The sequence below is a fragment of the Neoarius graeffei genome, chromosome 16 (genome assembly GCF_027579695.1).
Source record: "Neoarius graeffei isolate fNeoGra1 chromosome 16, fNeoGra1.pri, whole genome shotgun sequence".
NCBI lineage: Eukaryota > Metazoa > Chordata > Actinopteri > Siluriformes > Ariidae > Neoarius > Neoarius graeffei.
The window spans coordinates 42,841,297-42,864,768 of NC_083584.1; the positions used below are offsets into that span (position 1 = coordinate 42,841,297).

Here is a 23,472-nt window from a genome sequence, read left to right on the forward strand (position 1 = left end):
ACACCTAATCTAGGTGTTGTCTTGGTGATGTCTAGGATTTATACAAGCCACCCCTCCTTCATTACCTTCGATTTCCAACTGTTGAAATCTTGTCATTTAAATCATATAAAACAATTGCTTTATATGCATGTCATAAATTTTTGTAGAGAGAAAATCAAGCAATTTTATGTGTCTTTGAAGTCAGGCCATGTGTCAGTGCCTCTTCTGGAGCAGTAGCATACATTGTCCTAGGGCTACGCTCTATAAATAATGACTCGCATCAAAGAACAGCATATTAAAAAACCATCCAAGTAAGTCACAAAGCAGCTCTGTTATAAACTGTGACAGCACACATATGAGATGAATCAAAAGTAGCCACCTTCTGAAGTATGTGTTACTAATTGTGAAGATTAACTCAAAAGCACAGTAAAATGTGTGTCATATTTTTAATGGTAATCTAGGGAAGCAGCTGGTTGTTTTGCATCCTGTAAAAAAAAAAATCTTTTAACTTTAAAACAATTGTGCTTCCAAAAGAAGCATACACTATATTTCAAACTGGTATTATTGTTGTTGTCAATGTTACAACAATAACATAGTTTGTCATTTTAAGGACAAGAACGGTGCCATGCTATTCAGTGCCATTTTCAGCACAACACTGCTCAATCATGCAATTATCCAGTCAGCCAATCATGTGGAAGCAGCACAATTCATAAACCCATGCAGATATAGGTCAAGAGCTTCAGTTAATGTTCACAATAAACATCAGAATGGAGTAAAAAAAAAAAAAGAAGTGATCTCAGTGACTTTGACCGTGGTATTTTTGTTGGTGGCATTCAAGCTGGTATGAGTAGTATTTCAGAAAGTGCTAGTTACCTTTTTAAAAAAGACTTTTAAAAACACCACCACTGAACAGCGGTTCTGTGGACAGACATGCCTTGTTCATGAGAAAATCCTTTACAACCGTGGTGAGCAGAAAAGCATCTCAGATGTGCCACAGTAAGCACAGACTCACCAAAACCTCACTTGGTCTAACTGCCTGAATGAACAGGTGTCCCTATTAAAGTGGCCGGTGAGTTGTCCACAAGAACGCAATAATATTGTGTGTATGCACACTACAGATCTGGATGTGACATATTATCGCTTGGGCAGTGACCTCCCCGTGGTTGTTGCTAAAACCGGTGACGTCCCCTCCTGGGTTTTAGTAATTACCTGAGCCAAACAATAATGGCGGAGTACTCAGTATGGAGAAAATGGAGAATGAGTGGACCAGCCATCTGATTTCTCTGCTGGATATCGCTGCCGTCTTGCCCTTACGTGGAAGAAGCGAATGAACGGAGAACTGAACAAACAAGTGAAAGTCAGATTGTTTCGAAACAATCGGCCACAAGATTGGCCTTCAGGAAGCGAGAACACAGATGGGTAAACTCCAACTTTCATTTGGATACAAAACAACACGCTGTTTACCTGCATTTAGATTAATACATATAACTTGTATTGTGTATTTAAGTTACCGGTAGGGCGGCACGGTGGTGTAGTGGTTAGCGCTGTCGCCTCACACCAAGAAGGTCCGGGTTCGAGCCCTGTGGCCAGCGAGGGCCTTTCTGTGCGGAGTTTGCATGTTCTCCCCGTGTACGTGTGGGTTTCCTCCGGGTGCTCCGGTTTCCCCCACAGTCCAAAGACGTGCAGGTTAGGTTAACTGGTGGCTCTAAATTGACCGTAGGTGTGAATGGTTGTCTGTGTCTATGTGTCAGCCCTGTGATGACCTGGCGACTTGTCCAGGGTGTACCCCGCCTTTCGCCCGTAGTCAGCTGGGATAGGCTCCAGCTTGCCTGCGACCCTGTAGAACAGGATAAAGCGGCTAGAGATGATGAGATGAGAAGTTAGCGGTATAAGATTATTTAATTTGCTTCAGAATGTGATTGTCTCAGTTCATCCGATTATTTAATTAGCCTTTTATGTTTTATCAGTGAAAATGCATGCATGTACATGTATGTTGCATAAGTTATAACACCTATCCTGTTTTAATGAGAGTCAACCCACAATCAATGAAGTCAAATCAGTCTTAGTTGAGCAAGTCGTTAACGGCTTCTTACTTTCACCATAAATGTTTATTTATATGACTTTGGTCTATAGCTGTCAAAGGCCTCAGCCTTAAAACCGGTTCCTGCTGTGATGTCACGCACTCGGGGCTGGCTGGCTCAGCGGGGCAGCTCGAATGCCAACTTTGCAGTCGATTTTAATTCTCAAAAATATATATTTTTTATTCCCATTTATGCAGCATACAAGAGTCAAGGATGGAGATACTATCCGCTCATGTGTGTATATACAATATATGGTTCAGTATAAACAAATGAGTGGCTGCTGATCCTGCCTCTACCTTCCAGACAGTGCTTTCTTATGAAACCTGACAGTATATTTACTTTGGACACTACATGTTTGAAAATGTTGCCTGGTTTAGCAACAACCGCTGGCCTCATTACTGAATTAGCCCTGTCACCTGGAAGGAGACCCAGTTCCTTTTTGTCTCCCATACGCAGCCATCCATGCCCTTCCTCTTCATCCGCCCTATTGAGAGGGCTATAAATTAAAAGCACATTTTGAGACAGACCTCTACCCCAGTCCCATCACACTTTGACACACGAGCACACAAATGGTAGGACATGACGTGTGCATGACAGTGTGAATGGATGGATGTGCATATAGTAGATACTCGCTGTGGTCAGCTCATGGTGGTATTTGGAACAGACTGGGGCAGATGCTGCAGATAGGAGCATGTCTGTACATTTGCCATGATTAAAGTCTGGCCTCCTTGACCAAAAACTGGGAAAAATTATTTATATATAATCTCACACACACACAAGCAATCAAAAAAAAAACAAAACCACAATTATAGTGGAAACGTTAATGTACAAACCTATTAACAGCAATTTCCCCTTAACCACAATTGATTTCTTGCTAAGGCAAAACCATCCAAGGCAAAATTTCACTATTTGATATTTAACAATAAGCGTCTATGCACCTTAAATCGCTTGGTTGGTTTTCAAATATTATATAAACATCACACTATATGAGATTAACTGTAATAAACTTCAGTGCAATTACACTATGTTGTCCTGGTTGAACATCCCATTTCAAACGTATTCCCCACTTTATTGCTAAAATAACCTCCCCTCTTGTAGGAAGACTTTCCACTTGATTTTGGAGCATGGCTGTGGGGATTTGTGCTCAATCAGCCATAAGCGCACTAATGAGGTCAGGCACTGATGTTAGATGAGGAGGTCTGGGGTGCAGTCAGTGTTCCAGTCCATCCGGGTTGAGTTCTTCCACATCATCCTTGGCAAACCATGTCTTCATAAACTTTGCTTTGTGCACCAGAGCATTGTCATGCTGTAATAGGTTTGCAACTCTTAATTCCAGTGAAGGTAAATTGTAATGTTCCAGTATTCAAAGACATTCTAAATAAAAGTGTACTTCTAACTTTGGGGCAATACAGGTGTGATGGTCAGGTATACACAAACTTTTGGCCAAGGGAATAACAAGTTCTCAGTCAATATTCACTTAACCCAGACTACAAAATGTTTAGTGTTAACCCATTTAACTTCATGATCGAGGATAACCTAGAGCTGGTACAGCAGCACGGTGGTGTAGTGGTTAGCACTGTAGCCTCACAGCAAGAAGGTTCTGGGTTCAAGCCCAGCATTCGATGGGGGCCTTTCTGTATGGAGTTTGCATGTTCTCCCCGTGTCTGTGGGTTTCCTCCAGGTGCTCCGGTTTCTCCCAGTCCAAAGACATGGAGGTTAGGCCAATTGGTGGCTCTAAATTGTCCATAGTGTGTGTGTGGGTGTGGTTGAGAGGAGAAAACCTAATAATCCAGTAGAAGGTAACGGGAAACCACTACTGTAAATGTTCCCTAGAAACTCTAATGGCTGAAGCTGTCAGAGCAGCCATGTCACTGTAGCGATATACCAAAATGGATGGAGATCTCATATCATCTCTAGCCACTTTATCCTGTTCTACAGGGTCGCAGGCAAGCTGGAGTCTATCCCAGCGGACTATGGGCGAAAGGCGGGGTACACCCTGGACAAGTCACCAGGTCATCACAGGGCTGACACATAGACAACCATTCACACTCACATTCACACCTACGGTCAATTTAGAGTCACCAGTTAACCTAACCTGCATGTCTTTGGACTGTGGGGGAAACCGGAGCACCCGGAGGAAACCCACGCGGACACGGGGAGAACATGCAAACTCCACACAGAAAGGCCCTCGCTGGCCCCGGGGCTCGAACCCAGGACCTTCTTGCTGTGAGGCGACAGTGCTAACCACTACACCACCGTGCTGCCGGATGGATGGAGATGCAAGTATGAAAACCTGTTTAGCATGTCTCAGTGATTATTGTTGTCCTCTTCCATTATAAAAGATTCATCCATAGCTCGACGTTGCTCCACCCACACCCAGTCTATTTCATATTTTTGACTGGGAAAACCCAATTTCAGAAGTCACCATGACTCAACCATGTGAAACAAAAAGCATAGAATTTTCTGTTCATCATACTTTAAATATATTTCACCAAAATGATTTGGAAAGGTTTCACTGACTTGTAATCTTGCCTAGACTTCCTGAGAAGACCATTGGGTACAGTCAGTTTAACAAAACTCATGGTAGAACCAGTCTGCCTACTGATGTCTAAAATTTTGTGAGATAAATTGTGCGATTTCCTCACACAATGAAGGTCATGCTTATCATGTTGTTGGATATCTACCTGCCATATTGAAATGGAAAAACAGGTCATTTCACAGTTTGTAATCAGATACCGGCTGTCAAAATGTCAGTGATGCTCCTGCACCACAGTCAGAACAGGATCTTTAAATGCAATTTTCTCCCTTTTCACTTTTGGAGAAAACCAGAATGTTAAAATCCTAATTACTTTACTTTATTTTCAGTTCAGAAAAGTCTATAGTTTTCAGAACTATATATAGTACAAAAATGTTAGCCATGACCACATGAAGGGTTTTCCCAGGCCACTGGATAATTTCCTCTGACTGAGGAAACACATCAATAAACAGTCAAGAAACGATCAACATTAGGCCACAATGTTTATTCAGTAGTGTTGTTTCAACTTACAATACTGTCTGCATTTTGTAAGACTAAAAAAGGTTACCATTACAGTCAGCTGTGCTTACACGCTACCAGTTGCTCTGGCCATTCTGATGTATACACACTCCCTTCGGCCAATACACACAAGCACATTTCCAAATGATAGGCACTTTGAAGGTTTAAAACATTTCGTGAATATACATTTATATATTTTATTCTATATAGTTTTTATATGTGAATAAACATTTGGACTCATCTTTAAAAAGTCTAAAGGATAAAAAAAAAATATGAAAAAAAGTCACAATAAAATGTGAAAACTCAAAAAGGTAGCCAAGGGAATATGATACCACAATGCAAGAATCCTTTCTTTCTTTTTTTGTACTAACTGTGTTCATGTCCAGCTAAGGTGGATCGTGTCAGAGGGGTTGTAACTACATGAGGTTGGCAAGAGGACGCTAAATCCATGAATGTGTGGAGTTCAGTATGCACTGTGTGATGTGTTTTTGGAAACAGGGGCCTCTTCATTCTGCTCTCCTTCTTAGTACAACTTCATAACCTGCTGAATTCATACATACTTCCGGGGGGGAGGAAGGGGGAAAAAAAAAGCCCACTGCAGTAACTTCCTGGATTCATTATCATTTTAGATGAGCAACAGACCATTAACAGGAGCAGTTCTCCACTTCTAAGTATAGCTTCTAACACAAAAAGGCTCCGATTAGATCAAAACTGTTTGGCATGGATCACTCTAGAGACAAAATGCATGCCTTTATCATAAGCATCAAAACACTGGCAAAAAGCCACCCATGAGTCTGGAGGACAGCCAAGCCAAGCTCAAAAGCCATCACACCCGAGAGAGGAACAAACAAATCAGGGGCAGCAGAGTCAACCATTCAGCCTAAGCAAAAGCCAAAGACCGTCAGCTTATGCATAAATGCACCAATCAGGTTTAAATAGGATTTTCTGTAATACCAGTACGTCAATTCCTTCTAATCACGAATATAAACTCATGTCAATGCCAAAAACAATCGGTTCCCACTGGAATGGGTTCCAAGGCAAATTCATAGTGGATCCAGGCATTACAAGTGGGACGCATCATAAACCAAACTGAACTTAGCGGCCAACCACCGAGCAGTGGCGTGAGGAGGAAAAATGTATTTTGTTTTGTTTTAAAAACATCCTCAAACTCTGACAAGCACCTACACGTACCAAATGGGAACAAATTACATTAAATAATAAAGCTTGCTGTGGGTAGATTTTGCTCTACACCTGTCCTGTCGCCCATCACCTTTATGTCCAATTACTGACCAAACAACAAGTGATGTTACATATGAAGCTAAAGCTACACCAAAAAAAGACAAGAAAAGAGGGAGGGGAAGGAAGAGGAGGAGGGAAGGGAAAAAACAAAAACAAAACAAAAAAACCCCAAACCCTCCATTCAAAATTGACCAGGTGGACATGAGTGCCAAGGGGGTGATTTTGAGGGGGGAAACCAGGGAGAACATTTGCACTGAAGGATAAAATGTTAATCCAGAGACAAAAGAGCTCCATAAAAAGTAAAAGAAAGGCATTTTTAAATGCCAGAGATAAAGATAAGTTAATGAAATACACCTTTAACATCAACATTAGACATGCTAGGACAAAATAATGCTGAAAAAGAAAGCAGGACTGATACAGAACAATTCTATTCAAATTGTTTCCACTTAAATTTTTTCTTTACAAATACATACTGCTACAGTTAAAAAGTAGTCAGCGACTAAAAACAGCTCCTTTGACAGAAGACAGATGAAAATTCCTCAACTTTACAGATTGTGTGGGTTTTTTTCGTCTTTTCAATTAAAACACAATAAAAGTTTAAATACACTGCGATTTACCATAACTGCTTGTTTTTTTTTATTTAAAAAAAAAAAAGGTCTGAATTACAATACTCTACGCAAAAGCTCTCATGTTACTTATGTTCTTCAGTTGATGTCATAGTTTTGATCTTTACTTGAATGTGTTTGTCTTCATCAGTGATATGAGACCATCATTGCTGTCATTGATGAAGTGTAGCTTACGAGACACGTGCGGAAAGGGAGTCTATGCATAAAACTCCTTGGTAGGAGCCTTTTGATACACTGCTCCAGAGGGTTTCCTCTCCCCAAGATCATAGCTGCCTTCATCCTTCTTCCTCATGCGGTACACCAAAAGGAGGATGAGGAAGATGGCAAAGAGAAAGCCAATAACTCCGCCTGCAATGACAGCTGCAAGATGAGAAATAAATGAGAGGTTAAAGGCAGCTCTGTGTGTATCCTCACCACCATTCATGTCAGTGACATTCATCTGCCTACAGGTTGTACGTCAGTGCACTGGCTTTCTAAATTCAAAAGTTCATAAAAGAAAGCAGGCTATGCTTTTCCTCAGTTAAGCCTCACTTAATTGCCTAATTAAATAAAAAGAGCTTTTGAGCTGCTTTTGAGGGGAAAGAACAAAAGAAAGGTGGCAGGGATGTAGGAAGCTGGCTGTCCACCCACACAGCAAAACCTCTCTGGTGCAACACATCACCCAGACAGAGCAGATTTAACTCGCTTTTAATATTTCCCCTCTGGACGTAAACTTCACAAAATTCTTCAATGCTACAAAGCTTTTTCTATTCTGGGTTCTGGGGTGGGGAGGAATAGGAAGCATTATAGAAGAGCTTGAACAGCCCGAGTTGTTAGGATCTAGGTAGGGTCGAAAACAGATTAGACACAAACCTCATCCAGGAAGAATGCACCATGTTCTATTTACACTTAAAGTAACATTTAGCTATAGATGTCCTACATATGCTCCATAAGAGTAATAGCCCCGGTCCTCCTGTAACTTTTATACTGTCAGCGCTTATTTGTTTTCTGTCATTAGTCACTTTCCACCATTAGTTTTTGGTTTTATTTATCTTCCGTTCAATACGGCCACTTCTGCACAGTTTTTAATCTTCATTTATCACAATTCTTGTTTTTAGCACTATTAATGCACGTTACACACACACACACACGTATATTTTTATCACACACGTACATACAACATTATCTGTATAGTCAGCTTGTTCTTGGATTTTTTTTTCTCATGTTGTACAGTGTGCTTTTCTTTTCACGTGTCTGATAACTTGCTGCTGTAACGTAATTTCCCAGCTTGGGATTAATAAAGTAAATCCATCCATCAATAAAAATAAGTGTATACAACAGGTGACCGTTTTACTGCACTTACTGATTCAACAAAATGTATAAAACATGCTGGCACATTAAAATATCTTCAGCACAGCTGGAAAGCTAATATTGCAACTAATATCCTGTAAGATTAGCATTGAAGGTATGTATGTATGTAACCACATAAATGTAGCTATTACCAGCTAGCAAACTTATTATATATTTTAAGTATTTTAATATAATTGTTTCATGATTAAATTTCAAGGTAAAATATATTGTTTCAAAACAACTTAAGATCTTAAAAAAAATCTTCTCTCAGATTTTAGAGAGTATATTCAGAAAAGCAAAACGTATATAAATCAACGTGGTCTCAACAAGCTCAAAATCTCTTTCGCTGCCGAGTTTATCAGCATTAGAGTTGGGGTTTTTTTTTGTTTTTAATTAAACAAAGGTAGATAGAACTTTATAAAAACAAACCGTATATCATAATAGGTTGTCTTAGTATTTTGCTAATGTTAAAAAAAAGACATTCTGTCTTCTAATTTTGATAATGTAAATGTGAGACAAGCTTAACGCGTAGGCCTTGTAGAACTGCAAATGTAGATTTCAGGACCACAGGCTTTGGCTAGTCGGAATGTAAAAACTTATCTTAAAAACAGCTCTTCACCCAGATAGAACCTTACAACACGAAGGTCATGACGTGTAAACCTTTTTGGTGTAGGATTGCAGGTAGCAGAAAGACGACTTGTACGAACATTACCTAAAAAGCGCAAAACGAGGATTTGCTTTCTTTGCCATTGATTTTCAGTCACCAGCATTAGTCACTCAAGATAAAGTAGGCACCATCATACTCTATAAAATGTCTTACTTTAAAAAAAAAAAAAAAGAAAGAAAAAAAAAAGCATACGCCAACATTTAAACACGCAAGCCCAAAATAAAGAGGCTCACAACCAAAATGGCCCCATACATACCTGCCAGAACCTCTGTCCTCTGGAAGAGGTTTTCTGAGTGCACTTCGTGGGGCTGTATGGGGGAACGAGGAGAGCTGGTGGTACCGCCATCTGGATTTCTGCGCACGTTGTCTGTGACAGGAACTGGGGGCTGAAAAGAGAAAATGGAATAAAAATAGGCACTTTTGGACCAAAACAGTTCTCGGGACTTATTGAGTGGATACCCACCAGGGATCTCCCCCAAGAACTACATACCTTCAAGCGCTTTTTTTTTTCCGTTTGCATTTGCAGTACCAGTAAGAATGCTGAAGTGACACATGAAGGGACTCATGTTCTTGCTAGCATGATGACAATTAGCAGGAAAGGCTTGTGAAGATTTTTATATTTTGCTTAGATGCGTCAAGATCAGGTTGCATTTCCTTTATTGCATAAGTGCACCAGAAAGCTTGGACTTCACTGCCAGTCCATCCATCTGTATACCTTTTCCATAAATTAACGCTAATGTTAAAAGCTGTTGTTTCCATGGCTAAAGTTTTACATTGATTTTTAAAAACTGGCAGTTGCCAATGTTGCATTGGCTCATGTTTGACCAATCAATGGACACTTATGTCAGTCATGGTTCCTCCTGTGCTAGGAGAGTACCTACCCTGAAGTAGGAGCTAAAAAAGGTGCCTCGAAACAGCATTCTAAGAACTATAATTGTTCCTGCACTGCAGACACACACAAAAAAAAAAGGGGGGGGGGGGGGGCTCCAACAGGTCTAGGAGCTATGGAAAAACATCGGGTCCAAAAGCATCTAAAGTAACACAATGGCAACAATCACAAATCAAGCCATCACAACAGCTAGTTTACGCTATGACACAGAAGTGTACTTACAGTGCTGAGCGTAAATGGAGTACACCCCCGTTGAAAAGTAACATTTTAAACAATATCTCAATGAACACAATTTCCAAAATGTTGACAAGACAAAGTTTAATATAACATCTGTAACTTATAACGTGAAAGTAAGGTTAATAAAATAACTTAGATTACACATTTTTCAGTTTTACTCAAATTAGGGTGGTGCAAAAATGAGTACACCCCACAACAAAAACTACTACATCTAGTACTTTGTATGGCCTCCATGATTTTTAATAACAGCACCAAGTCTTCTAGGCATGGAATGAACAAGTTGGTGACATTTTGCAACATCAATCTTTTTTCATTCTTCAACAATGACCTCTTTTAGTGACTGGATGCTGGATGGAGAGTGATGCTCAACTTGTCTCTTCAGAATTCCCCAAAGAAAATAATTTCTTTACACCACAAAGGTGAAGGCTACAAGATCAGCAAAGCTTTACTTATCAGTCAGAATACTGTAGCAAAAGTGGTACAAACATTTAAGAAAAGATGGAACTGCAACCATCTCACAGAGACGTCCAGGATTCTGAAGAGACAAGTTGAGCATCACTCTCCATCCAGCATCCAGTCACTAAAAGAGGTTATTGTTGAAGAATGGAAAAAGATTGATGTTGCAAAATGTCGCCAACTTGTTCATTCCATGCCTAGAAGACTTGGTGCTGTCATTAAAAATCATGGAGGCCATACAAAGTACTAGATGTAGTAGTTTTTGTTGTGGGGTGTACTCATTTTTGCACCACCCTAATTTGAGTAAAACTGAAAAATGTGTAATCCAAGTTATATTATTAACCTTACTTTCACGTTACAGATGTTATATTAAACTTTGTCTCGTCAACATTTTGGAAATTGTGTTCATTGAGGTATTGTTTAAAATGTTACTTTTCAAAGGGGGTGTACTCATTTACGCTCAGCACTGTATATATCATAATCACTGGTTACATAATTATCTAATATTTGTCCAAGCAGTACAATTATAAATGAAGAATAAATCATAAAGAAGGCTTACAGCATTCACATTCTAATACAATAGACATTTATAAATAGTTCAATAAAGCTTCACTGCATACATTTTTCTTCTAATGATTTTTCTAATGAATAATTCACATGCAGCCCGCTGGTTGGTTTAATTCAGCCCAGCAGGCTAATGGTTTTTTTTTCCCCCTCCTCCATTTGATTGCAATTCCAGGGTATTATTCGGCAATAAATTACTACCTCTAAAAAGGTGTGATGTGCAGCAGAAGCACCTACGCACACTGCTGCCAATGCACTCCCATGTTAATGTGACATTTTATATGGGCTTCATGTGGCACAAAGCTTGAGCAAGATTGAGACGCATATGGAGTCCATTTCAGTCACGTGTTGTGCATGGCACAGGCACAGGTTTTACCGCGAAACACTACAGTAAAATATGATCATTCACGCTTTACTTTGCAGTCTGTGTCTATGGAGATCTTGCAGTCACGTGACCGGAAAGTACACAACCACCATCGTGTCGGTCAAAAACACCGCTGAATACTGCTGCACTCGTGTACAGAATGGATCAATTTCAACCGACGGACTACACGGCTCATTTTTCTAATGAACAGATAACTAGATATATGTCTAAAATAAACAATCTACAGATTTGTGACCCTTATGGCTTTCCGGACGGAGTTTTCACGACCGGATTTTGAACTGCCAGCGGAATACCCGGACGTGTATGATTACCTCATCAACTTTCCCTCGCTGTTCAGTGGTGAAGCACTGCGTGCCTATAAATCTCTGGACAGTTCTCTCTACAGAAATTCAGGATTTGTCAGCAACTCAGATGTGGCATCTTGTAAACAAGAAAATGATCCTCACTGGATGGGTAAGTCACTTAAGTATTGAGTATAGCACTGACCAGCCGATTATAGAATAGAATAAGGTAATTCCAAATCGTCCGTGTTGTTTACATGAATCTGGCGTTGGAGAGGTAGAGGCTTGGCAGTGGAGATTTGAATAGCTGTTTTCTGAGCTTAGTCAACAGGCCGGCTCTGCAGCCTCGCTTTTGCTTCGGCTCCCGGCGCCGCCTCCTTCGCTTTGCTTCCAATAACAATCCACGGAGACCCCGCTGGTCTCGCAATCTGGTCTCATCCGGAATGTTTTTTTTTTTCTCGTCCGGAATGTTGTGCATGCGATGGAAATCGCTACAAACTGTCATTTTCTGCTGGAAACCAATGTCCAGTAAGTCCATACGGTTGTAGTGGATATTGAAGTCCGGTACAGACGAACAACACGCAAAAATACACACACAAAACATAAAAAACGTGCACAGGTAGGGAGAGCTTGTAGCCGCAGCTGTTGTAGTAGAATTGTATATAGTAGGGTTTTCCAGAAGAAAAGGTAGAAGTAAAAGCAGAAGTAGAACCAGAAGTAGAAGGCAGAATATGGCGTTTGACCTACAAGATGGCGTCTGTCACAGTCTGGATCGGCTGTGACATCACATGCAAGATCTCTATATACAGTCAGTGTCTACTTTATTAGGAACACCTACACGTTCATGTAGTTAGCTAATCCTTCTGGTATCAACATCTAAGCCACAGATCACACTTTTCCTTCATTAACTGAAGCTGTTCATCTGTATTTGCATCAATTCCCCCCTTTGCATTTCACTGCTACCACATGACTGGGTGATTTGATAACTACATGCATGTACAGGTGTTCCTAATAAAGTGGACAATGAGTATAGTACCATGAAAAAAGTTGACACTTTCTAAATTCAACGGTTTTTCTTTATTTTTATTCATTAAAAGGTCACTTCATGTCTTAAAAGTAATGGATGTCATTTCTCTTCACTTAGCTGAGCGGTTCTTGACATAATATGGATTACTACCAGTTGTGGAATAGGGCCATTTACTGTACTTTTATTTCGTCGCTGTCAGGTCAAAACCTGCTAAGTGACATTTTTCCTTTTTTTTTTTTTTTTACAGGAGACGTAAAAAACTGAATAAAACTCTGAAATAACAAGCTGAGAAGCCAGTAAAAGTTTACTTGTTCTATTATTAGCTTGGTCAGTGAAATATCCATCAAAATAGCTAATTGCAGCATTATATTAGCGTAAACTGCAAAAAAAAAAAATCCTTGAGAACGTCAGATATTTGCACATATAAGGTTTTAGACATGCAAAACCTCCCATGTGCAATCTGAGTGACTAATGCCCCTTTTCCAACAAAGCAGTTCCAGGGCTGGTTCGGGGCCAGTGCTTAGTTTGGAACCGGGTTTTCTGTTTCCACTGACAAAGAACTGGCTCTGGGGCCAGAAAAACCGGTTCCAGGCTAGCACCAACTCTCTGCTGGGCCAGAGGAAAGAACCGCTTACGTCAGCGGGGGGGGCGGAGGTGTTAAAACCAACAACAATAACAAGACCGCGAAAGGTCGCCATTTTTAAGCGATGAGAAGCAGCAGCTGTACAAACGCAAAGTCATCCATTATTATTATTATTGTTGTTGCTGCTGCTTCTTCCGTGTTGTTTTTGCTTTGATATTTGCGCCAAGGTTTATGCAAACGTAGCGCTGTAACTGACGCATACAGCGACGTAATGACGTATACAGCGACGTAATGACGTGGCTCCGCGAGCTATGGAAAAGCAAACTGGTTCTCAGCTGGCTCGCAAGTTGAATGAGTTGTGAACCAGCACCGGCCCCGAACCAGCCCTGGAACTGATTTGGTGGAAAAGGGGTATAATGGCTCTTTTCCACTACCCTTTTTCAGCTCACTTCAGCCCGACACAGCTCGCGTTTCGACCATCTCAGAGCAGCACGACTCAGCTCACTTCAGCCCTGCTTAGCACCCAAAACTCACACGGTTTTGGAGTGGGGCTGAAGCGAGCCAAACCGAGCCGAGTGGGGCTAGGGGCGTGAGGAGACACTCCCCTGTGCACTGATTGGTGAGGAGGAGTGTCCTCACATGCCCACACACGTCCCGCGAGCACGCTGGGATCTGTAAACACCGTAAACCCGGAAGAATTACGAGAATTTCTGAAGCCTTATGCGCGTCGCCTCATCTATATGCTCTTGCCAGTATCTGTTGGCGTTGTCGGTGACAACAAGCCACAGCACCAAGACCAGCAACACTAACGACTCCATGTCCTCCATGTTTATTGTTTACTATCCAGGTCGTGAGACTACCGCTTAAAAGATCACTGATGTCACTGTTTGCGCCGCCTAACATCATCACGTGACATCCACCCACTTTCGCTAACTCCACCCAATGTGTCCACCCACTTCCAGCCAGTGCGGTTCAGCGCGGTTGTAGTTGAAATGCAACCCCAACAGCCCCACTCAGCTCGACTCAGCACAGCACGGCTCAGCCCGACTCAGCCGCGTTTGTAGTGGAAAAGCGGCATAAGAGTATTGTGTGCAGAATCTGCTGTGTGTGCCACTAGGTGCACATAGTTGATATTGCACACAGTTTATTTGGACCCATCACATGAAAGGGATTGAACCTAGTCTCTTCTGGATTATCCACTGGTCCTTCCATTTTCTAATTAGCATAAATGGAAGCACGAGGTCAAAATTGACCAATCAGCATAGAGAACCCAATTTGACCTAAATTGTCACATAGCAGGTTTTGAACGGACAGTAACGATTTACTATTTGATCTCAAATGCATTAAGGCGGCAAGAAATTGCACTAATTAAATTTGAAGTACACTTGTTAATTGCAAAGCATTTCCAGGTGACTACCTCGTGAAGCTCATCTCATCTCATCATCTCTAGCCGCTTTATCCTTCTACAGGGTCGCAGGCAAGCTGGAGCCTATCCCAGCTGACTACGGGCGAAAGGCGGGGTACACCCTGGACAAGTCGCCAGGTCATCACAGGGCTGACACATAGACACAGACAACCATTCACACTCACATTCACACCTACGGTCAATTTAGAGTCACCAGTTAACCTAACCTGCACGTCTTTGGACTGTGGGGGAAACCGGAGCACCCGGAGGAAACCCACGCGGACACGGGGAGAACATGCAAACTCCACACAGAAAGGCCCTCGCCGGCCACGGGGCTCGAACCCGGACCTTCTTGCTGTGAGGCGACAGCGCTAACCACTACACCACCGTGCCGCCCCCTCGTGAAGCTGGTTAAGATAATGCCAATAGTATGCAAAGCATCATCAAAGTAAACAGTGGCTACTTTGAAGAAGCAAAAATGCAAAAAACATTAACATTTATTTGTTTACCACAATTCCATATATGGTCCAAATGTCATTACATTGTTTTGACGTCTTCATATTGTTCTACAATGTAGAAAATCGTCACAATACAGAAAAACCTACGAATGCGTAGGGGTGTACAAACTTGACTGGTACTGTGTATTTCAGCCTGTGATATTTCAGACTGTGCATTGTGATATAGTCCTACTGTATCACAATATCAGTTAAAATATAAACATTTGGAGTTTACTGTACTTCAGGTTATAGACATGGTGAATGGAGAAAATTCATACACAAAGTGAAATGGAAATCTGTAAACATCTAGGGTTTTCACTGTTTCAGGTGTTGACAAGTCACTGTTACACATTTTACTTTACTGAAAATATGCATACAACGATACACTCACTAGCCACTTTATTAGGAACACATATGCACCTGCTGTTTGATGCGGTTCTCTAATCAGCCGATCCCTTGACAGCAGCACAATGCATCAAATCATGCAGATACAAATCAAGAGCTTCAGTTAATGCTCACTTCAAACATCAGAACGGGAAAAATTGTGATCTCAAAGTGTGACTTTTCACTGTGGCATGGGTGTTGGTTTGAGCCGGATGGACTGGTTTGAGTATTTCAGAAACTGCTGATCTCCTGGGGTTTTCACACACAACAGTCTCTAGAGTTTACACAGAATGGGGCGAAAAACAAGAAACAGAAAAAAAGGTGAGCGACAGTTCTGTGGGTGGAAACGCCTCTTTGATGAGAGGTCGGAGGAAAACGGCCAGATTGGTTCGAGCTGCCAGGAAGGATATAACAACTCAATCACTTTTTACAACCGTGGTGAGCAGAAAAGCATCTCAGCATGCAACAGCAGAAGACCACATTGGGTTCCACTCCTGCAGCCAAGAACAGGAATCTTACAATCAACAACAAGTTCCTATTAAAGTGGCCGATGAGTGTACATCAACAAAACTTGTGATCTTCCTTAATTGTTAGCCCTGTTTACGTTTGTCTTATGAAATCTGTTCACTGGAAAGACCCAAGTTACATACTATAAAAAGTCAATACTCAAACACACTTCAATATATAAATGACTATGTATTTATAGGGTTAATTAATAGAAGTAAACAGTATCAGACACATCTCAAATGTAAAAATGGTACATCGTAAAGCTGCCAATCTAGAAGTTAAAACCTAAAAAGTAGCCTTCTAACCAAAAAGCTGGTTGGTTCCAGCTTTAACCAACCTCTGTCCTGACAGGCTGTCTTGGCAGTTCTCTTGTGTGGCTGGCTGTGAAAGTCTCCACTCTGGGTGTGAATTCTTTGGTGCTGTCCTGCGTAGGTTTTGCTTTGGGTGCTATGTACAGTGTCTGTCCTGTAACCATCACCTCCTCTTGCTCACCAGTACCTGAAAGGAGCACCAAATCATACAAAAGCACAACGATTCAGAGAGCCAAAAGCTAAGTCTTATAACGGATTCTAGGAAAACAGCTGTTGAAAGCGAAGAATGCGTCACTCTCTTGAATGGTAAGGTCTTACCAGAGCCTGATCCAGAACTGAAGTCATCGTCATCTTCGGGGTATCCTCCAGACCCTGTTTCCTCGAGGTACAGATCATCTGTGGAGGATGGAGACTTCACAGCGGTCACCAATATCTATACGGAAGAACACAGTGCATACAAGGACCAAGAGTTTATTGAATATTTGTGCAGAAACACAACACCCTGTCTCACAGCTTGAGGATTAAAGTTGCTGGAGCGTTCCCTAAACAGATGCTTGAGGATTTCAAACGGTCTGGTTGTTTCCTTAGCTCGGATTGTTTGAGCAGATGCGATGTGAAATTTAGATGTAGTCTCAGAACGGGACCAGAGGATTTGGCTTAAGCAATGTGACAATTACAAGACATACTCAGCAGATCCTGTTGTGTTAGCTAGACTAATCGGAATGCAGCCCTGAACATCAACATGAATCGTGGCAATAGCGAGTTTTACTCTTGCTCTCTATTTAGAATAACCAGCCAGCTTGTTGAAATAAGGATGGTACTAATGGGCAATTACGAAACTGCAACAACGAAAATGACAACTTGAGCTTGGTATTAGAACAAACTGCTAATTAAACAAAACAAAAAAAAGTTACAGACCAGAGACTAGTGAGTGTTTTTACAGACTTTCATAGTCTTGAACAAATGATTGCATTGTGCGTGTGCAGGGGGGGAAATGGGACAGGACACTAAGGCTACGTTTACATTACGTCGAATCAGCGGATCATCAGATTAACGTTCTTAAAATGATTCGCGTTTACACTAAAACCGTTAGCCGTGCACACAGCAACACCAATACGCGGATACGCTCGGCTCCGCAGGCATCCTGCGCTCCAAATCACTCCACCCTGAACAGCGAGTGCCCTCTGGAGGGTGCGCACTCCGGCCCTGCGCAGCTCACAGAGTGCGCGAGTGAAGTGAACAAGCCACGATTCGGGACTGAGCCGCTGTGTGTGTGATCCCAGCGCATATCACTTATTACTTGCAAGTGGAAGGATGGCAAGCCTAAAGACAATCATAACTACACAGTGGGCAGTATTTGCATCAGTATTTGCAGTATTTTCATACTTTTATACTCTTTAATGAAAGGTGATACAAGGCGGAAGTCCGCGCCGTTTTTCAGCAGTCGCGTCACATGACCAACGCCAGCGAATCAGGAAGGTGGATGTCACAGTGACGTTGTCCAATGAGACGCCAGCTAGAGCTCAGCACAGCGTATTCGCGTATTCTGAATGTTTACACAGCACCGGAGCTGATACGATCTAGATTGAATACGTGGACGCTGGCGGATTCCCGTTTCCCCGCTTTTCCAGGGGGGTTAATGTAAACGGACAGTGCATCCGCGAAGAAAACGAGACAGATACGGTCTAGTGTAAACGTAGCCTAAATGGTTAAAGACAGACATGTTGATTCTCCCCGTGTCAAATTCTTGTGTCTCTGGCACTAGTCAAAAGTGAAAAATGCCACAATAAACCACTTGGAATGGTCAGATTTGTAGCTGTAATCATGAATGGTAAACCACTTAAAAAAAAAAAAGTTGGTTGCAGTCGCCCTTCGGTCATGTTAGCAGGTTATCTGTACAAAAAGAATTTTACACAGCTGAACTTTTACAAATATTTTAGTCTTATACTCTTGCTCTGAAAGGTGCCTCAAAGTAATTTGATATGTAAAACCTACAGTATGATTTGACATTCAAACTGACATTGTGTCCATTCCCTAATTGCTACTGGAGCTTGAAAAAAAGTGCTATTTCAGTCACAGCACATACTGCTCCAAGCCTCTGCTTATCTGTGAAAGTCTGCTTGCTGATAAGAGGCTTTGTTCTCTCCACTACATGCTGCAGTGCAGACTGCACCTGTGCTGGAGAGGCTTCCTGGTGTGACGCGTCACTGGTTTATGGCAGAGGCAGCGCCACATGTTCATGCTCAAATTATAGGAGTCACAACCCCACCCCACCCCACCCACTCCTTATACCCTGGCAACCACCCTGGGAGGAATGACTTGTTCATCTTCCAATGCTGCAAGTGTCCTATTGAGACTTCACAAACTGGCTGCAGCTTTGACAATACAAGGCAATAAACCTGCATAACACTACTGCCGCTTTTCCACTACAAACGCGGCTGAGCTGTGCTGAGTCGAGCTGAGCGGGGCTGTTGGAGTTGCATTTCGACTACAACCGCGCTGAACTGTGCTGGCTGGAAGTGGGTGGACACATTGGGTGGAGTTAGCGAAAGTGGGTGGACGTCACGTGATGTCGTTAAGCGGCGCAAACAGCGACATCAGTGAGCTTTTAAGCGGTAGTCTCACGACCCGAATAGTAAACAATAAACATGGAGGACATGGAGTCGTTAGTGTTGCTGGTCTTGGTGCTGTGGCTTGTTGTCACCGACAACGCGGACAGATAGGCCCAATCCCAATTCTAATTTCTACCCCTACCCCTCCGCCTTCCCCTCCGCCTTCCCCTTGAAACTGAGCTACAAGGGATAGGGCTTGAAATTCAACCCTTACGTATTGGGATAGCCCTTCAACGATCGCATACGTCATCGCGTACCTCCGTCAGCGTTTACGTTAGCAAAACGCGACCAAATGCGTCATTGGCTGCGACCAGCCGCTACAGTCAGAGCCAGAACAGAAATCTCTGCTGGCAGGGTGTGATTTGTTAACTAACACCACTGAATGGGATATCTTTGCCGCTTCGTGCACCACATCCGATAGAATGAGGTGTCAGAACACTCATGTAAACAATAAAAGCGAGAATAACAGAACAAAACGTACGCAGTAAGCAACCGAAAACAATACTCACTCCCAAAGCTTTTTAGCAGCAGCTTCGATTTCAGAAATCGCTGCTCATTCTCAGCTCGAAAGCGAATCAAGCGGCGTGTTTCCTCTGGATAACAACTTAAAACACGTAAATAATGGAGAAAATACATTTATGACAATCTTTCGCCACGGGAACCGCCATCTTTCTGAAATCCGCATGAAATCTCGCTGAAATCTGCATGGCATTGTGGGAAATCACTCAAACCCCTTCGTTCGGAGTCAGCTCCAGGAAAATCTCCGTTTGGAGGGGTACAGAAGCCCTACCCCTTCCCCTACCCCTCCGCGTTAACTGGGATTGGGATACCCCTACCCCTTCACGTGAACGCGCAAAATGGAGGGGAAGGGCCAAGGGGTTGGTCCAAGGGGTGAAATGGGATTCGGCCATACTGGCAAGAGCGTATAGATGAGGCGAGGCGCATAAGGCTTCAGAAATTCTCGTAATTCGTAATTATTATTCTTCCGGGTTTACGGTGTTTACAGATCCCAGCGTGCTCGCGGGGCGTGTGTGGGCATGTGAGGACACTCCTCCTCACCAATCAGTGCACAGGGGAGTGTCTGCTCACGCCCCCAGCCTCACTCGGCACGGTTTGGCTCGCTTCAGCCCCACTCCAAAACGGTGCGAATTTTAGGGGCTAAGCAGGGCTGAAGCGAGCCGAGTCGTGCTGTTTTTTGGTAGTCGAAACGCGAGCCGTGTCGGGCTGAAGTGAGCTGAAGCGAGCTGAAAAAGGGTAGTGGAAAAGGGCCATACTGGACCCAATAGCTTCTAAATACACCGTTCACATGACTCCAAATACCCTGTCCACACTAGGGATTTTGTACTGATACGAAACTACTTTCGTACCACAACACTTGTCCACACTAGCAACTATAGACCCTTTTCAGTCACGTGACCTTCGTAAACGCGACTGCCATTTTGGACATGTAGTGGACTTCGGCTCGAATCGGTTTGAATGCGAGGAAGGCGACAAACAAAAGAAAAAGGAGCGAGATGCAGAAAACCGTATTTACTAGTTTACTGTAATTATGATCTGGCAGCTATTTACACCGGATCCAGTGTAAATAGCTGCCGGAGCCAACATCCGAGCTTGCCAGAGCGCGCCCCGGCCGGCCGCGAGCTAGCGCGCTCCGGAACCTCGGACGTTGGCTCCGGCAGCTATTTACACTGGATCCGGTGTAAATAGCTGCCAGATCATAATTACAGTAAACTAGAATGGAATGTTAACAGCAATGTAATGCCTTTTCTGGCTAATTTTATTCGTCTTACCTCCAACAAAGTGGTCACTACTTTGGTATGCCGCTATACATCATCTCCGTCGGTCAGCATCTACCGGGATCCGATAAAATGATAACCCTTGCCTTGTTTGTTGATGGTTACTACATCCAGGTGCACAACAATATAGTGGCATGATGGAAGTCTTGCTGAAAATAAACACTTTCTTTGCTGCCGTTCCTCAATGTTGGCTGTGGTAAACTACTGGTAGTACATGTCCAAAATGGCGGCCGCGTTTGTCGTGACGTCACGTGAAAAGGGTCCATACCGGTACTGTAGCGGTATAACTGTATCGGTATGAAACCCACAAATATATGGGTTTCGTACCGGTACAGTATCGGTACTATAGCGCTTCGCTGTAGTGTGGACAGATGAAGCGGCTCTGTATCGATACAAATATAATGCGCATGCGCAAAGTCACACACCTCAATCGATGTCTTCGCTGAATAAAATAGTGAAGAACGAAGATTTGTTTGTTTCTTTCTCAACTTCTTTGCGCATTTTATACGATTCGACTGAATAAATGACCACCAGAAATACAGACTGTACACTGACAACAAAAAGCACACACACGTTGTTTCATCCGCCATATATTCTCGGAAGGAAGTTACTCAGTAACCACAGAAACATTTCGTGCACGCGCATTTCAACTACCGTGAAAGAAAACCGCAAACATTTCTCGCTAGTGTGGACAGATGCACTAAACTGTACCGGTATACTTTGTATCGATACAGTTATACCACTTTCGTACCGGTATAAGTGTGAACACAGCAAAAGACAGCTTCATGAAAAGTGGACGTGCTTTTGATGTACATATACGCATGTGTGCTTTATGGGAGTTGGCCATGTCTTGTTTATATGCAGGGGTGCTGAAAGAAAAATCAGTGGTGTCTCTTTGTGTGTTGTGGGATAGCTTCTCAAACACCATGACAACCTCAGTTCACTGCCAACCTTACCCAGTCTGATCATTCAGTCAGCCTCTCCATACTGATGGGGCTTAGGGCACAAAAATACAGCCATCCCCGAGGTTGTGTGCGCAGGATGGACAAAGTTTGCGTGTTCGCTTGTTCATGAAATGATCTCATTTAATATCAGAAAGTCCATAAACTGAGAAATAAGACGACTTAACACACTTTAAATGAGCATGTGCATTTGAATTCAAGCAAAGAACTCAAACAAAAAGGCAGGGATGAAATAAACAGAACAATAAGGGATTCGTTCAAAAAGCAGTGACATCACCACTCAGGCTTAGAATGATCAAAGTTTAAAAAAAAAAAAAAAATGTTCAAAGCAGCTTCATCTTAACTTCATCCTGGCACTGCATTCCTTCAAGCAATTTAGCAAATCAATAATATACATGTGAATGAAAGCAAAGAGGCACATAAGGAATTCCATCCAACTCAACAAAGCCCTAGTGATTCACACAAACCCACACAAGCACTGTAGCATGTGCCTTGTTGATACAAAGGTTCTTGAGCAGCCTTGTCTTTGTCGTTTAAATGTGCTCGTTTGCAAAGCACTAGGAGCTATTCACAATAGGCAAAAGGGCAAGAAGGAATTCTTGAAAATACACACCCTCCCAAGCCTTGTTGAGGGAAAGACCATTGACATGACTTCAAAGAACTTCTGCACCACTGATCTGAAACCTGTAGAATAGGGTTCACACGTACAGTGCAGGTCTGACCACAAAGCCGGCTGCTTGGGCCCATTCACTTTGAAATGGAACGTACTGAAGCTGACAACCTATCATGCAACAAAGCGCTGTCTTATAAACCTATCTGCTGCTTCCCTTTGATCTACAGCACTGTGCCCTTTTGCAGAAACTACTCTCCCATCCCCCATCACACGCGCATCTACCTCACACACAAACTCCCAAAACAGCCTGACTAAGGCCACATCCACACGACAACGGCAACGTGATGTTATTTAAAAAAAAAATATCGCCTCCAAATGGGCAACGATCAGTAGAAATCAGGTCCATATGGCAACGCAACGCTTGCTGAAAACGATGCAATACACATGCCACACCTCTAGGGGCGCTGTAAGACGGTCCCTTCGGACACACCAGAACAACCCATACGAAAAAGAACAGTAAAGAACTTATAAGAGTTTACCACTGTCTTAGTAGTAAATCCTTATAAATATAAATAAATATATATGCCATGTATGATTTACTCCTGAAAGTGGCCCATTTTGCATTTTCCTCATACAAATTTTTTATGAAAATCTAGTATGTATGAAGTGAACATTGTGCATGGTTTTTACAGATAATGTGTATGATGAATTACACCGTCTTTGTATGCTTCATGTAATGTTTGTAGTTTTAAATTATATTTTACAGTTTAAAATGTACATGCCTTTTATATGTAAATCCAACACAAACATATGTGGATTTACATATAAAAGGCATATACATTTTAAACTGTAAAATATAATTTAAAACTACAAACATTACATGAAGCATACAAAGACGGTGTAATTCATCATACACATTATCTGTAAAAACCATGCACAATGTTCACTTCATACATACTAGATTTTCATAAAAAATTTGTATGAGGAAAATGCAAAATGGGCCACTTT

General features: G+C 42.2%; 1 protein-coding gene across 1 annotated transcript in view; it reads right to left on the minus strand.

Moving 5' to 3' along the window:
- Positions 1–5,061: 5,061 nt before the first annotated feature.
- Positions 5,062–23,472, minus strand: part of sdc2 (syndecan 2) — an 81,962-nt gene continuing 63,551 nt past the window's right edge. Inside the window, exons 2-5 of the mRNA XM_060942986.1 lie at positions 16,800–16,914; positions 16,508–16,668; positions 9,212–9,341; positions 5,062–7,319 (exon numbers count right to left, since the gene is read on the minus strand). Coding sequence (XP_060798969.1) covers positions 7,156–7,319; positions 9,212–9,341; positions 16,508–16,668; positions 16,800–16,914 — 570 coding nt within the window. The 3' untranslated portion in view covers positions 5,062–7,155. The remainder of the gene's footprint in view (positions 7,320–9,211; positions 9,342–16,507; positions 16,669–16,799; positions 16,915–23,472) is intronic.